Source organism: Gorilla gorilla, chromosome X (assembly GCF_029281585.2).
Source record: "Gorilla gorilla gorilla isolate KB3781 chromosome X, NHGRI_mGorGor1-v2.1_pri, whole genome shotgun sequence".
Lineage (NCBI taxonomy): Eukaryota > Metazoa > Chordata > Mammalia > Primates > Hominidae > Gorilla > Gorilla gorilla.
The window spans coordinates 57,149,825-57,166,093 of NC_073247.2; the positions used below are offsets into that span (position 1 = coordinate 57,149,825).

General features: G+C 42.9%; 1 protein-coding gene across 4 annotated transcripts in view; it reads right to left on the reverse strand.

The window, feature by feature from the left end:
• The window catches only part of SLC9A7 (solute carrier family 9 member A7), a 155,277-nt gene extending 151,085 nt beyond the window's left edge, over positions 1–4,192 (reverse strand). For 3 of the 4 annotated variants that reach the window (XM_055375637.2, XM_055375638.2, XM_019019079.4), the window contains exon 1: positions 3,707–4,191. In XM_055375637.2, coding sequence (XP_055231612.1) covers positions 3,707–4,040 — 334 coding nt within the window. In that variant the 5' untranslated portion in view covers positions 4,041–4,191. Of the gene's footprint in view, positions 1–3,706 lie in introns of all 4 variants that reach the window. The other variant, XM_063703304.1, reaches the window with a different exon arrangement.
• Between the last annotated feature and the right edge of the window lie 12,077 nt (positions 4,193–16,269).

Here is a 16,269-nt window from a genome sequence, read left to right on the forward strand (position 1 = left end):
AAGTGCCTGGCCCCGCTGCCTTGCAGCTCCAGTGGTGGGGTCTGGGGGCTGCTTTCAACCTTCCTGGGGAGTTAGGTCTGTAGCTACCTTCCCTTGTAGCTGCCCTGGCCTGTCAGGGAGGAATGCTTATAAGTGTCCCTTGGTGGGTGGGGGAGTTCCTTTCTGTTTAAACGTTAAGCATTCGCAGTGTGTCTTTTATTTTCCTTAGGTCCTCTGCACCCAAGCAAGCACTTATTATGGGATCTATTTGTGCACATCACTGCTAATGTAACATTGACTACTCTCTGAGGATAATGGAATAAAGGGAAGGAAAAAGAGGGAGAGAGCGAGTGGGAAAGAGAGGGTGAGAGAGGGAGGGAGGGAGGGAGAGAGAGAGAGAAATTTCTTCCCCTTTCCCCATTTTATCTCCATCCCAGACACAGGGCTCAGAAAAGCTCCAAGGGCACAATTAAGAATTGAAAAGTCATGAAGAAAATTGATAACATAATGTGATTTAAATAGGGAGAAGTAGGCGTCAAATTGAGTGATTTGAGGAGCACGTTAAAATGCTATTACAGCCGGGCGCGGTGGCTCACACCTGTAATCCCAGCACTTTGGGAGGTTGAGGTGGGTGGAGGTCAGGAGTTCAAGACCAGCCTGGCCAAGATGGTGAAACCCAATCTCTACTAAAAATACAAAAGCCGGGCATGGTGGCGGGCGCCTGTAATCCCAGCTACTCAGGAGGCTGAGATGAAGAATTGCTTGAATCCAGGAGGTGGAGGTTGCAGTGAGCTGAGATCTCGCCACTGCATTCAAGCCTGGGCGACAGAGTGAGACTCCGTCTCGAAAAAAAAAAAAAAAAAAAAGCTATTACAAGACCAAGAAGCATACAAGGTTATATGGTGACCTCTCCCTCCCACTCCTATTTCACAGCCATCTAGTTCCTCTCCCCCAAGGAAACCAATGTTACTCATCTATTGCATGTCCTTCCAGAGATATTTTATGACTATACCAACAAATATATAAATTTATATATATATAAATTTATCTTAAATGTAAATGCTGTTCCTCTCAGATTAAAGTGTCACTTAAACACAAAAAGGTGGCAGAAATTACATTTTAAAACTTTTTCTCAAAATAAAGAGTTTTGAAATTCACAGTTGAACTCTTTCATTCATAAACATTTAAAAGTTAAATTGTTTGCCTCCAGAAATTAAGTTGGGTTCCCAGCACACAGTGGATACTTTAAAAATGTTTCCTTAGGTCTTTTTGTCGTTCCTTATTCAGAGCTAAGAGGACAATTACTCACTTCCTCTATTGATATAGAGAAATCAAATTTTATTTTTTACTATTAAAAAAGAGAAGTCTTGAAAAATCTTTACTGGATTCACTTGTGTTCAAAGATTTGCTTGACAGTAGTAATCATTTCATTGTGTTTATTAAAACATCATGTTGTACATCTTAAATGCAGACAATTTTTTAAAAGATTTGCAAACTGAATTTTAAGATCAGTTTAAAATCCCCATCCCAATAGTCTTCGGTATATTATGAATAATTAGCTAATCACATGACATTAGAATTCAGATTAGGGGGACCTTGCAGCAGAAGACCAAACATACCTGAGAGAAAGAAGAAATGTTTTCTCACAATTACAGACAGTCCTTAAAATATTAATATTTGGCATAACCTGAGACATCACATATTGACAAACTAAATTTCTTTATACATTTAAAGAAACACTAATACTCAAAGATATAGAACAAAATTACACAGGAATGCTGAGATGATATTGCCTTTTCTGAACAGTCATCAGTTACACTAGATTTGTAACTTGATTGTTCACAAAATAAAACAGAACACTGTAGCACAACCAAATGGCTGAAAGATGGAGGTGAGTTTTAAAAGTACGTATCAGCAAAGGAAAATTCCACTGTTGTCTTTAAGCCTTAAGATAAAGGTGATTGAACTCCTCAGAACACGGAGTACTCTCCAGAAAATATATTTTTAAATCCCCATTTATTTTCCATCCCTTGAGCATGTGTTTACGAATCTGACAAATCTACCTCCTATTTCACATTGTCCTTTAAGAAACTGGGTCTAGGGCCTATTAAATAAAAATATTTTCACGGTTATCTATATAAAGGCAATTTTCATTTGCATCATGGCTTGGAGTCAATCACCTGCAATGACCACGTGCTTCAATTCCCCCCTGTCTGTCTTCTCAGGAAACCTCCCAGCTTACCTGCAGGCCTGGCATCAGTCATTTATCACCAACTGACACAAACCACAGAGCTCAACAACGGTCAGGGATGGAGGCCAAAGTCTGTGTTGAGACCTATAATTCGCAATCACCAAACTCGGTTTTAGACCTGGTCCTGTTTCAAGATCTGTGTAGGTCACTACTTCATCAAAACTGGAGGGCTCTTAACAGCGCTTGCCCCTTACACGGTTTGGCTGCGAGGGCCTGGTGGCCATGAGCCCCGGCTGTCAACAACTAATCAAGAAACATGAGAAGCAAGGCCCAGAACCAAGGGTAATTTTCACATTAAAGGTTAAGGTTTCTGCTTTCCATTCTCTATCAAGGCACCTGGATGGAAACTGAATAAAGAAATCCCTCAGTATATGTGATAAAATAAAATTTTCCCCGTTGGGAACAATCATGAAGTGGCTCGTCTATTTCCTGTGAGGATGCCAACGTGGACTTTAACACCACTGAATTACATTCAAAAAGAGAATACCTGACTCCACTTTGGAGTCATGGGCAGGGCGAGGGAGGAGGCAGGGGGCACAGAAGAGGAAGAGGGATGACTCAGATTATGGCTGACATCCATGTAATAAAGGGAGATTTGTACTGACCACTGTGCATGTAACACACTGTGTACCATTAAATCCAGAACAGGATGGTAGCATCAGCCCACCCCTAACAACAAAAGATGGCTGACTCCAGAATTAAAACCATGACTTTTCCCCTTCATACATTCGGAAATGTATCTCAAACTCACTCCCTGTTACCGTCTTAGGAATACAGAAGCTCCTTTTCGTTTGAGAAAGCAAGTAACTGGGTATAACTTCCCACTTGGGACATAAGAGCAGGAGGCGTGCCTGTCTCCTCGTCCAGGCCTGACATGGTGGTGCCACCCACTCTGGGTCCTGGACCACTGCTCACCTTTCACCACACTTCATGCTCTGACTTTATCATTAAGAGACCTGGGAGCGTGGACCTCAGGAGTGGGTACCTACCCAGGCTGACCATGGATGTGGCGTCCAAGAGGCCCCACTAACCCATACCCAACCAAAGACACTTTCAGACTTCGTCCCCACTCCCTACTGTGGCCTGTCCCCTGAGGTGATGCGGTCACCTGGGAAGCCACCCACCTCCAGCCACCACGCAGGCACACACACCCTATCGAGCTCAACTGGAGCGGGAGATGGTGGGTAAGAGGTTTGCAACAGAGACCGAACGGGGCAGACGGAACCGGACCACCTCTGTCCCTTTCATTTTCCTGGGTTCCCAATGCAGAAACGTGGAATAGGGGTGGAATTGTTTTTAACCGTAGCAGAGAGCCAGAAAATGCAGACAGTTGACCTTGGGAACCAACACCGTCGCAGCGGGAAACGTAAAAGAAACGGAACACGTTGGCAAGTGAAGGGGGAGCACCGCGCGGCGCCAGGAGGAGCGCGGCGGCCGAGGGGTGTGGAGGGCGGGGGGTGCAACAGGGGTGCTCACCATAGATCATGGCCAGCCCGGTCTCGTGCAGAAAGCGCACCCGGCGGTGCTTGAAGAGCCAGATGGTGAGGATGGTGAGCGTGAGCAGCAGGATGAAGGTGAGCAGGCTCACGCTGTCTTGCCGGTGGCTCTCCTCCGCCTCCTTCTCAGTAGCGAGCTCCTCCATGGCGCTGCTGTCCTCGGCCGCCGCCCCAGAGGAGGAGGCCGAGGCCGCGGCCGCGACTCGCAGCCCCCAACCCAGCAGCAGCGGCAGCAGCGGCAGCAGCAGCAGCCGCGGCGGCGGCGTCCCGGTAGCCCGACCCGAGCCAGGACGCGCCGCGTCACCAGGCTCCATGGTCCCGGGGCTCCCCGCGCCTCCTCCGAGCGAGGACCAGCAGCCCGCGCCGTCAGCGGGTTCTGGCAGCACCGCGGACCTGCCGGAGTGGCCGTGGCCGCTGCAGCTCCTCCTCCTACTTGCGCCGGGCCGGGGCTGCGCCCGGGGCCGCGCGGGGGAGGGGCGCGCGCAGTGCGCAGGATCCCCAAGCACCGCCCCCCCGCCCGCGCACCTGTTCGTCCCTCGGCCGCGCCACGCCGCACCGCCCCGCGGGGCCAACCGAGCCACCGAGGCGGGGCCGGGTGTTGCCCTCGGGTCTGCGGGCCGGCCGCCGGCTGCTTGCCTCTCTGCGCTTCTCACCCCGTCCTGGCGCACCTGCCCAGGCAGTCTGGGGTCGTGGGGCCAGTTCATGGGCAGCCGCCGCCGCACTTCCGAAAGGGGACGCCAGAGGTCGCCGGCGCCTAGCGGGAGCACCGGCTTGGAGTGACTAGCCTTGCGGTCTCGAGTCCCGTCTCTGGCGCCACGGCGAAGTGTTTAATCTCAGGCCAGTGTGCAGCCGCCCTGGGCCCAGTAAAGTGGGGGCTGTCAGTGAACCGAGCAGCCCCGAAGCCACGTTAGCCCCCACACCTCTCTTTCCTCATCTCTCAGGTTGCCCTTCCAGCCCCAGAATCTGCTAGGTTTCATTCAAACCTCTGTTCTCATCAGACTCAAATGTGAGGACTGATAAGGAGTTGGAATCAGGGGAAGTCATTGAAGTATCTCCTTCCTCACTTGAGGGAATAGACTTCGTCTGCGCTGTGCTACTAATCCCCTTGGGGAATAGGGTTGAACCAGAAGGAACTGAACGCTTGCCATTCCTGGTAGATGAGCAGTAGCTGGTCCTAAGGTGGTGGTGGTGGGGGGGGGGGGGGGGGTTACCCTGATGACCCTTTCTTTTATGTTGCTCACCTGGTAGCTCAGAGAGTTTTAATGACTCTTAAGACCAAACCCAGCTCTGAACAAAATTATGGCGTGGACTCTGAAGGATGAAGCCTCTTGGAACAAATTCTCAGGAAAACTGGAATCTTCAATCCACCTTGCTCGTCTGGTCAAGGAAGAAACAAGATCAGATTAATCACTGAGTTCCCAGTGCTTAGCACTGTACTCATGTGTTTATTGAACCACTCTGAAATCTCTACCAAAACTGCCCATGTTTTCGCTCCCAGGGGAGTTTGCATTTTTAAGAGGATTCATTGAAGAAGGTGATGCTTAACCAAATGGAATAATAGGGTAGAGGTAGCATTAGGTAAGAAAACTCTTTGGAGTACTGCAGCCTTCCTGGTTCCCCTGTAGGTGAGCACTCTGCCAAAGCTGTTTAGTGGTTTCTTTACAGCAGGGAAATCTCTTCATCTAGATTTTAGCTAGCCCCTTTCCCAACTCCTCTAGGCAGTCACTCAGCCCCTGCAAACATCCATATACCTTGAAGTTCCACACAGGTTTCCAATAAAATTGCAAATACTTAAAACCTGGATGGGCACTGTATTGGTCATAATATTATGCCCCTTTGGGTGCCCAGTACTCAAGGACAGAATTTCTCTCTTTAGAAAAGGGCAACTCAGGAGCTACCTTAAAAGTACAGACTTCTTAGTATTTGTGGCGGATTGTATTTTTTAAAAAGATGGCCACAATCATATTTCCAATCCCAGAACGTTACCATCCCCCATCAAGAAGGGGCATCTATGTTCCCTCCCCTTGAACCTCAGTGGACCTTTGTGACTCCCTCAAAGAATATAATGTGGTAATGGAGATTATGTGATTTGTGAGGCTAGGTCATAAAAGGTAATCTAGCTCTTGCCTGTTTCATTCTGTCACTTTCCACTCTAGCTAGGCTGGGCACGGTGGCTCACGCCTGTAATCCCAGCACTTTGGGAGGCCAAGGCAGGCGGATCACCTGAGGTCAGGAGTTCAAGACCAGCCTGACCAACATGGCAAAACCCTGTCTCCACTAAAAATACAAAAATTAGCCGGGTGTGGTGGTGTGTTCCTGTAATCCCAGCTACTTGGGAGGTGGTGGCACGAGAATCACTTGAACCTGGGAGGCAGAGGTTGCAGTGAGCCAAGATTGCACCACTGCACTCCAGCCTGAGTGACAGAGTGAGACCCTGCCTCCAAAAACAAAAAAACAAACAAACAGACAAAGAAATCTAGCTACCTGGAAGCTGACATACTGAAGAAACCATGTAGAGAGACCATGTAGCAATAGAGGTAGATGCCACAGGAGACCCAACTTTTTGAGTGTTCCCAGCCCAAATGCCACACATGTGAATGAATGAGTCTTCAAATCAATCCATTCCCAGCCAGCATCTTACTGTAGACATATGAGAGGCCCCAAGCAAGAACCATGTCGCTGAACCTAACCAACATCTGCAACTGTAGCATAATAAAATGATTGATGTTATTTTAAGCTACTAAGTTTGAGGGTGGTTTCTTCCACAGCAATAGATAACCAGAAGAGTATTTATTATGTAAAGTAGTTCCCTTGGGTAGAGTATGAAAAGACTAGTCCCAACCATTCACAAATACACACCAAAGAAAACACTCCATTATCTGTACGTATTTATGTGTGAAAACTAACCTATATAATACAGGAGTTCTGATTTCAGTTAACACAGAATAATCACACTAAACCCATTACCTGCTACTGAATACAGCTATAAAATGTGAACAGAATGCATGCAGCAACTATTTGAGGACTCTGGAAAGTAAATTGTACCACATAAACTGAGGAAAAACAACAGAATTTGAAGTAAAACTGAACTGGCAGTGAATTTACCATTTTTTTCCTCCAGTCTCCACTAGACCGGACTCAAGGCAGCTTAACACCCGGAAGGGAGCATCAACATGGACAGAGAGAGCTCCAGGAAAAGCAGAAAATTGGTCTCCTAATATTCAGAGAAAGTAGGAGAAATGTGCCATTTTTTTTCTTTTCTCCATTCCCTTACATTTTAGCCAATAAGCAATCCCACTGTGGCAGCTCAGTCAACAGTGACAATGGAGACAGCAATACCTTCAAGCACCCAAAAAATGCTAAGGGAGGGGAGAACCTTCCTCTCTGTTTGAAGTAGCTCTGGTCCCAAGACAGTGGGGCCAAACCCTCAATGATATATATTTTTTCACTCTCTCTGTCCTGATGCTTGGCCCAAGACATGGGCAAAGTTTCAGGAAATACATAACAGAGAGGATTAAATAAAGACCCAGATTTCTGGACAGGCACAGTGGCTCACCCCTGTAATCCCAACACTTTGGGAGGCCAAGGTGGGTGGATTGGTTGAGGCCAGGAGTTGGAGAACAGCCTGGGCAATGTAGCAAGACCCTGTCTCTATGAAACATTTAAAAATAAAATTAGCTGGGCACGGTAGTGCTTGCCTGTAGTCTTGGCTACTCAAGAGGCTAAGGTGGGAGGCTCACTTGAGCTCAGGAGTTCGAGGCTACAGTGAGCTATGATCACACCACTGTACTCCAGCCTGGGCGACAGAGCGAGACCCTGTCTTTAAATAAATTAAATAGTCTAGATTTCTTGCCAATTGATTAAAAGGGGAACTCCAAGGCATTACAAAGTACCAAGGAGACAGTAGAGAGGAGAGGACCTTGGGAAAGAAAGGTCCTCATAAAGTTTTTATGAACTCCTAGGTTCACCCCAACCTGCACATGGATCTGATCCTAAACAGCATACCAAAGACTGTGATAACTGAACTAAGAGGCAGACCACCACCCAAGCCCTAGACTAGCCACTGGATAAAACACATGTAGGACAGATCTGAATAGCATTACAAACTTTTGCAAACTGAATTGACTTTGGAGCCACTATCCACAAAAGGCATGTCAGAACTTGTGATCTAAACCCAAGCATGTCTATTACAAACTAAAACAAAAATATGAATATTTCCCCATAGTATTAAAACAAGATACAAAGTCCTATAACATAATATTCAAAATGTCCAGGATACAACCCAAAATTATTCAATACCTGAAGAACCATGAAAATCTTAACTTGGGTGGGAAAAGGCAAATAACAGACACCCCTGCTGAGGTGACACCAATGTTGGAATTATCTGAAAAAGACTTTAAAGCAGCTATTATAATGATGCTCCAACAAGTAAGGACAAATAATCTTGAAATGAATGTAAGGATAAAAGGCTCAGCACAGGAGTAAAAGATAAAAGAAGAACCAAATTGAAATTTTAGGCTGGGCACAGTGGCTCACACCTGTAATCCCAGCACTTTGGGAAGCCAAAGCGGGTAGATCACAAGGTCAGGAGTTCCAGACAAGCCTGGCCAACATGGTGAAACCCCGTCTCTACTAAAAATACAGAAATTCACTGGGCATGGTGGCATGTGCCTGTAATCCCAGCTACTGGGAGGCTGAGGCAGGAGAATAACTTGAACCCGGGAGGTGGAGTTTGCAGTGAGCTGAGATTGCACCACTGCGCTCCAGCCTGGGTGACAGAGTGACACTCCATCTCAAAAAAAAAAAAAAATTTTATAAGTGAAGAATACAATAGCTGGAATTTTAAAATTGGATGGATGCTATTGCAGAATAGAGACGAAAGAGTCAGTAAATATGAAAATAGATCAATAGAAATTATCCAACCTGAATAGCAGAGAGGAAAAACTGAAAAATAAATAGAGCCACAAAGACCTATAGGAGATAATAAAATATCTAACATTTGTGTCTTTAGAGTTACAGAAGGAGAAGAGAAACAGTGTGGTACAGAAAAAAAGATGTGAAAATATAATAACTGAAAACATTCCAGATAAAGCAAAAGACACAAACCTGCAGATTGAAGAACCTCAGCAAACCCCAAACAGGATAAACCCAAAGAATCAAAGCACAGACACATTATATTCAAACTGCTGAAAAGAAAAACAAAAAATATGTTTAAAGCAGAAAGATAAAAATGAAATATTACATACAGGGTAACAACAATTCAGATGACTACGGATTTCTCATCAGAAACCAAGAAGGTCATAAAGACATGCACAGCATTTTTAATGTGCTGAAAGAACTGTTAACCAAAAATAATACATCCAACAAAAATAGATTTCAGTGTGAAGGAATAACACCAATACTGTACAGTCTCTTCTAGAGAGTCAGACAGTTGAAGAAAAGAAAGCTACATACCAATATCTCTCATGAACTTAGACATAAAAATTCTTAACAAAATATTAGTAAATTTAATCTAATAATGTATAAAAAGAAGTATACACCATGACCAAGTGGTATTTATCCTAGGATTACAAGGCTTGTTCAACATGAGAAAATCACTCAATGCAATCCACCATATTTACTGTCTAAAGAAGAAAAGCTGCCTGATCATATTCACTGATGCGGAAAAAAGCACTGACAAAATTCAACATCCATTCATGATAGCTTTTAGCAAAATAGGAATAAAAGGGAACTTCTTTGACCTGATAAAGAGCAGATACCGCCCCCCCCCAAAAAAAAACCGCACAGAATATCTAGCATTATTCTTAAAAGACTGAATTCTTTCCCCCCAAGGTCGGGAAAAGGCAAGAAAGTCCACTATCACCACTCTTAGTCAACATTGTATTGGAACTCCAAGTCAGTGCACTAAGACAGAAAAACGAAATAAAAGGCATACGTATATAGCAAAAATCACAATATATAAATTTTAATGGAATGCTGGGGAAACAGAGGAACTAAAAACAGAGGGAACAAAAAGAAAAGGGAGGAAAAAAGAGAAATTCTCAAAGGATATTAGAAAAATTCTCCTATTCATAGATAATATGATCATCTACTTAGAAAAATCCCATGAAATCTACAAAATCCTAGAACCAAATAAGTGAGTTTAGCAAGGTCTCAAGGTGCAAGGTCAGCACACAAAAAACCAATCATATTTCTATATACAGGCTATGTGCAATTGGAGATGACTTTTTTTTTTTTTTTTTGGCGGAGTCTGGCTCTGTCACCTAGGCTGCAGTGCAGTGGTGCGATCTCGGTTCACTGCAACCTCCGCCTCCAGGGTTCAAGTGATTCTCCTGTCTCAGCCTCCCAAGCTGGGATTACAGGCACCCACCACCACACCTGGCTAATTTTTGTATTTTTAGTAGAGACAAGGTTTTGCTGTGCTGGCCAAGCTGATCTCGAACTCCTGACCTCACCTGATCCGCCTGCCTCGGCCTCCCAAAGTGCTGGGTTTACAGGTGTAAACCACTGCACCTGGCCAAAAAATCTTTAAAATGTATCATTCACAATAGCATAAAAGAAAAATATTTAGGTATAAATTTTTAACAAAACATGTCCAGGATCTATATGCTAAAATCTATAAAATGTTGATGAAAGAAATCAAAGAAGACCTGAATAAATGAACAGACATGCCATGTTCATGGATTGAAAGACTAAGCAAAGATGTCAAATCTCTCCAAACTGATATACAGATTTAATAAAATTTCCATAAAAATCCCAGCAAAATGTTTGGTAAATATAGCCATGTGAAATATAAAATAGGAAAGTCAAAGTAACAGACTAGCCAAAACAATTTTGAAAAAGAAGAATAAAATTGGAGGCCTCACACTATCCAATTTAAGATGTACTGTAATGCTACTATGTAAAGTAATAAAGCATAATCAAGGCAGGGTAGCATTGGTGAAGGAATAGATATATACATCAATGGGACAAAATTAGAGTCCAGAAATAGGTCTACATACAAAATTGATTTTTCATAAAAGTGCAAAAGCAATTAAATGGACAAGGTGCATTCTTTTCAATGAATTGTTTGGAATTATTGGGCATCCATACACAAAAAGAATGAACCTTGAGCTAAATCTTATACCTTGTACAAAAATGAATTTTATGTAGATTATAGATTTAAATGTAACATACAAAACTGTGAAACAGTTACAAAAAAAATAAGAACACCTTCCTGATCTTGGATTAAGCAAAGAGTGCCTAGATATGACACCAAAAGCACAATCCTTATATGAAAAAATTGATAATTGGACTGCATCAAAATTAAAAGTTTTTGCTCTGCAAAAGACACTTTTAAAGTAATGAAAAGACAAGCTACAGAGTGGGAGAAAATATTTACAAAACATATTCAACAAAGGACTTATATCCATAGTACATAAGAAATTCTCCAAACTTAACAATAAGAAAACAACCCAGTTGAAAAATGGGCAGAAGGTTTAAACTAACACTTTACAAAAGATGGTATGTGGATGAGAAATCATTACATGAAGAGATGTTTAACACCATTAGCCATTAGGGAAATAAAAATTAATACCATGATTTCCACCTATTAGATTGACTTAGAATATTAGAAATAGAATGACTAAATAAAAAATACTGACAACACCAATTGGAGATGAGAACGAAGAGCCCCTGGAACTCTCTTACGTTGCTGGTGGGAATGCAAAATGGTAAACCACACTGGAAGAGAGTTTGGCAGTTTCTTATAAAGTAAACATGCATTTATCCATAAGAACAAGCAATCCCACTCCTAGGTATATATGTATATATCCAAGGGAAGTGAAAATGTATTCATCCAAAAACCTGCACATGGATTTTTTTTGTTGTTGTTTTGAGACAGAGTCTTGCTGTGTCACCCAGGCTGGAGTGCAGTGGCACAATCTTGGCTCACTGCACCTTCCGCCTCCCAGGTTCAAGCAATTCTTATGCCTCAGCCTCCCAAGTACCTGGAATTATAGGCATCTGCTACCATGCCCAGCTAATTTTTGTATTTTTAGTAGAGACAGGGTTTCACCATGTTGGCCAGGCTGATCTTGAACTCCCGACCTCAAGTGATCCGCCCGCCTCGGCCTCCCAAAGTGCTGGGATTACAGGTGTGAGTCACTGCGCCCAGCTTTTTACATGGATATTATTAGCAGCTTTATTTATAATAGCCAAAAACTGAAAACAACCCAAATGTCCTTCAGTGGGTGAATGAATAAAAAACCGTTGTATGTTCATACAATGGAACACCATTCAGCAATAAAAATGAACAATTGATATATTAATAATTTGGATGAATATCAAAGGCATTATGCTGAGTGGAAGTGAATCTCAAAAGGTTGCACACTATATTATTCCATTTTATGACATTCTTGAAATGATAAAAGTATAGTTACAGAGAATGGATCAGCAGTGTCTGGGGCTAAGTGGGAGGGGGAGCATATAACTATAAAGGGATAACACAAGGGAGGTTTGGGGATGATGGAACCATTCTATATTCTGATTGTAGTGATGGTCGTATGAATCTGTACATGTGTTAAATTCAAATAATTGTACAAGAAAAATAAATATTGCTGTAAGTTAATTTAAATACTTTCTCTCTGTCATGTGTTAACAAACCCTCTGCTTACCCTTGGACATGCTACAACTTTATATTAGTTTAAGACGGTGGTTAAGGCCTCAAGAAGTCCCCAAGAGCTATGTCCTGGGTTCAGTTACCCTGAAATGTGGCAGATGAGGAAAACTGAAACCTTAAATTCAGGCACACCCACAGGATACTATGAAATATATGGGCATAAATACTAGCATTGGCGGGGCGTGGTGGCTCACGCCTGTAATCCCAACACTTTGGGAGGCCGAGGCGAACGGATCACTTGAGGTCAGGAGTTTGAGACCAGCCTGGCCTACATGGTGAAACCTCATCTCTACTAAAAATAGGAAAATTAGCCGGGTGTGTTGGCGGCATCTGTATTCTCAGCTACTCAGGAGGCTGAGGGAGGAGAATCACTTGAACTCAGGAGGCAGAGGTTGCAGTGAGCCAAGGTTGCGCCACTGCACTCCAGCCTTGGTGACAGAGGGAGACTCAGTCTCAAGGAAAAAAAAAAAAAAAAAGAACCAGGAAGGAAGCTTCTCCCCTCTGGCTGCCTTCCACTCTCCCACAAGTGCCTCCCATTGGCAGCACCTCCGCAGCAGCAACCAGGCATCCTAAGAGGACCTCATATCTATTCTGCAGGGCCTTTGCTCTGTACCGCCAGGTTCTGGTAATCCTACCTCTTCCCTGTTGTTTTTCCAAGTTTAGGGATGGTAGCTGCTTCTTGTAGTTATTATCTCTGGGTTCTCTCACAGTTGCCTTTTTGCTATCTCATTTCTGCATTACCTATGTAACCAATTCCTTATCTTAACCTCCTCTGTGGGAACATGTAGTGGCCTGTTTTCCTGTGGACGCTGACTGATACTCAGCCTTTGGAGACTTGAAGTATAGAGTCAGAGGGCAACCAGTTGTAAAGCTGACCCTTAATTCCTTGTGTTTGGCCTCTGCTTGCATTTGTTCCTGCACTTGAAGATAAAATCACAATTTCAAAGGGCGGTACACAGGGCCTATGGTAGACTTTGCTGGTGGTTCCTAATATTTCTGATTCCCTTCTTGCAAAACAGATGGATTGCATTGATTGCATTTTTCACCTCTTTGACGTTTGAGGTGACTTTATGACTTGCTTTGGCCAACGAAATGAGAGTAGAAGTGGTGAATGTCATTTCTGGGCAAAAGTATTTAAGAGCAGATGCATGTGTTCTCTCCACCTGCTGCAGTGAGTCCTAAAGCCTCAGGCTGAGATGGTAAATTATAAGGTGGAAAAGCCTGTGTGTGACATGTAGTCTGGGAGATAATTTTTATTTTACTTCACGGTTGTTACCACAGTGTAAAGTAGCCTATCCTGACTAATAATACATTTGTGATTCACCCCCTGCCACCTCCCCTCCGTCTCACTCTTCCCTAAATGCATCAAGATACCTTACACCTTTGGGCTGTGCATATGCTCCACCTCTTGCCTTACCAATCATTTTGACCTGGCAGCTGCTGCTAGTTGTTCAAAGCCCAATTCAGATGCTACCTACTCCAAGAAGCCTCCTTCATCTGGATCTGGGATGTTTCCTATATTTTCTCCTAATAGCTCATGTTTACTCTTTTTTTTTTAGACAGAGTCTTCTGTCACCCAGGCTGGAGTACAGTGGCACGATCTCGGCTCACTGCAACCTCCCCTCCTGGGTTCAAGGTATTCTCCTGCCTCAACCTCCCTAGTAACTGGGACTACAGGCGTGCGTCACCACGCCTGGCCAATTTTTTTTTTCTTTTTGTATTTTTAGTGGAGATGGGGTCTTGCCATGTTGGTCAGGCTGGTCTCGAGCTCCTGGGCTCAAGTGATCCACCCATCTTGGCCACCCAAAGTGCTGGGATTACAGGCATGAGCCACCGCCACGCCTATAAAGTAAACATGGCCTCCTGTTTACTTTTAACATGACATTTCCCACATTGTATCATATTATCAGATTATTTATTGATATACCCACTTTATATTAAGCTCTTTGGAGGCAGGGATGGAGTGTCTTCTGTTGTATTTTTTGCTGTTGTTTTATTTGTTTAGCTCTAGCTTAAAAAATGCATTGAGCATAATGCCTGGTACATAGCAGATGTTCAAAAATATTTGTTGAAAGAATAAATTATTTCAACAAAATAAATAAATACATTTATTATAAAGTATAAATAAAGCAGAGGATATGTTTTTAAAAATTTAGCTATATACTTATAATGCAATTTAATTGGAAGTCATTTTGTGCATTCTATATTTTGTCAAGGTACCCCATGTGGATTCTTGGTCATCTACTTTATTTAGAATTCATATCTCTTAGTCATTATTTGCTTTTTTTCTAATGTATTTTCTGCCTCTTTCTTACTTTTGTTGCTCTGTTTCTATGGAATATCAGCTGGCAACATTCACTTAGTTGATCTATGTTGGTAAATATGTATAGTTAAAATTCAATTCAGTCCGGGGGAACTGGAAAGATTTAAATATCTTTAATGTTTAATGATATTTAATTAAATATATTTAATTAAATATATTTAAAGATTTAAATATATTTAATGCTATAGTAACCCTGTAACATGTTTCAAATTAAATAAAAGCTACTTTTAAATATAAAGGGGTTATTTTTGTCAGCTGCTTTATTATCTCCAAACCAGAGCTGTTCATTTTTTATTCTATTTCCAAAAACCAAATATCCCTCCCAACTCAATTTCAAAATATAGTCTTAGTTCAGATTCTCTAGAACAAAAGCAAAGTCATTTCTAGGCACTCATAGTTTTGTTTTATGTTTCTCATTATACACATTGAGATTCCTCTAAATGTGAGTCATTTAAGCAAAACCTTGGGAAACCTCCAGATTCCTTTTTAATTAACTTAAATTCATCTGAAAATATTTCAGCAAATGCAGGAGAGAATGCCCTTATTAGCAAGATGTTTTAAAATCAAGAAGAGCCTTTTATGAACTCAAGATACTCCCTAAAGGTTTTATTAACAGTTCAGGATTGTCCCTTCTATCTGCCTGTTCCTGTCTCACTACAGAAAGCAAAATGTAGGAATTGCAGTTTTTAGCTCCTTTTAGCATCTTCCAGATTTGGGCTTCCATCCAAGCTCCCACTGCAGTGCACCACTCTGTGAGTCGATGACAGGCAAGGTCGAACAGCCCCTGGGGAACCTTCGTAGATGTGTTGAATACCATAAACATAAATAGATAATCCTTATCTTAAAGCAAGAGAGGCAGAAAGACACGGAGAAGACCCAGGCACCCTTGCCTTCATGTCTGTACAGACCCACACAGACTGTATGTTTAAGATTCAGTAGCCATGTTAGAAAAATGCTACCTCAGACCCTATTCAGGGTTAGCTACAGTAACCTTAGGAGTCCCTTCTGATCATTCTCTTCCCATGGCAGCTGCAAACTTTTGCCTCTGCCATGTATGGGAAAATTGATCACTTAAAAGGAACTCTTAAGGTTTATTAGAAATGCTTTTGCTGTAAGTGGCAGAAAACCTGCTCCCAAAGACTGAAGTGAGTAAGACTTTATCTTGCTCATATAACAGGCATTCTCTCAGTAGGAAACCACCAGCTCAGTGACTCAAGGATGTAACACGACTCAAGGACGCAATCCTAACATGCCAAGCTGTTAGGATTGAGAAAGAGATACTGCAACTACAAACATCAGGTATAGGTTTAGAGCAGGGAAAAGTGGGAAGGGCCCTGCAGCCTCTCTCCTTTTATCAAGAAGGTGAAAGCTTCCTCAACCCTATCTCCCTGAGGCTCAGCCAACTTCTGTTTGGATCTCATTGCCCAAAACTTGATTAAGTGGCCGCCTCTGGCTGCAAGAGAGGCTGGAAAAATGGGGAACAGTTTGTCACAATTGGCTTGGTGCAGTTGCAAGACATTGCCTGGCAGGGCACACTGATGCTTCAAAGAAAATTAAGGAT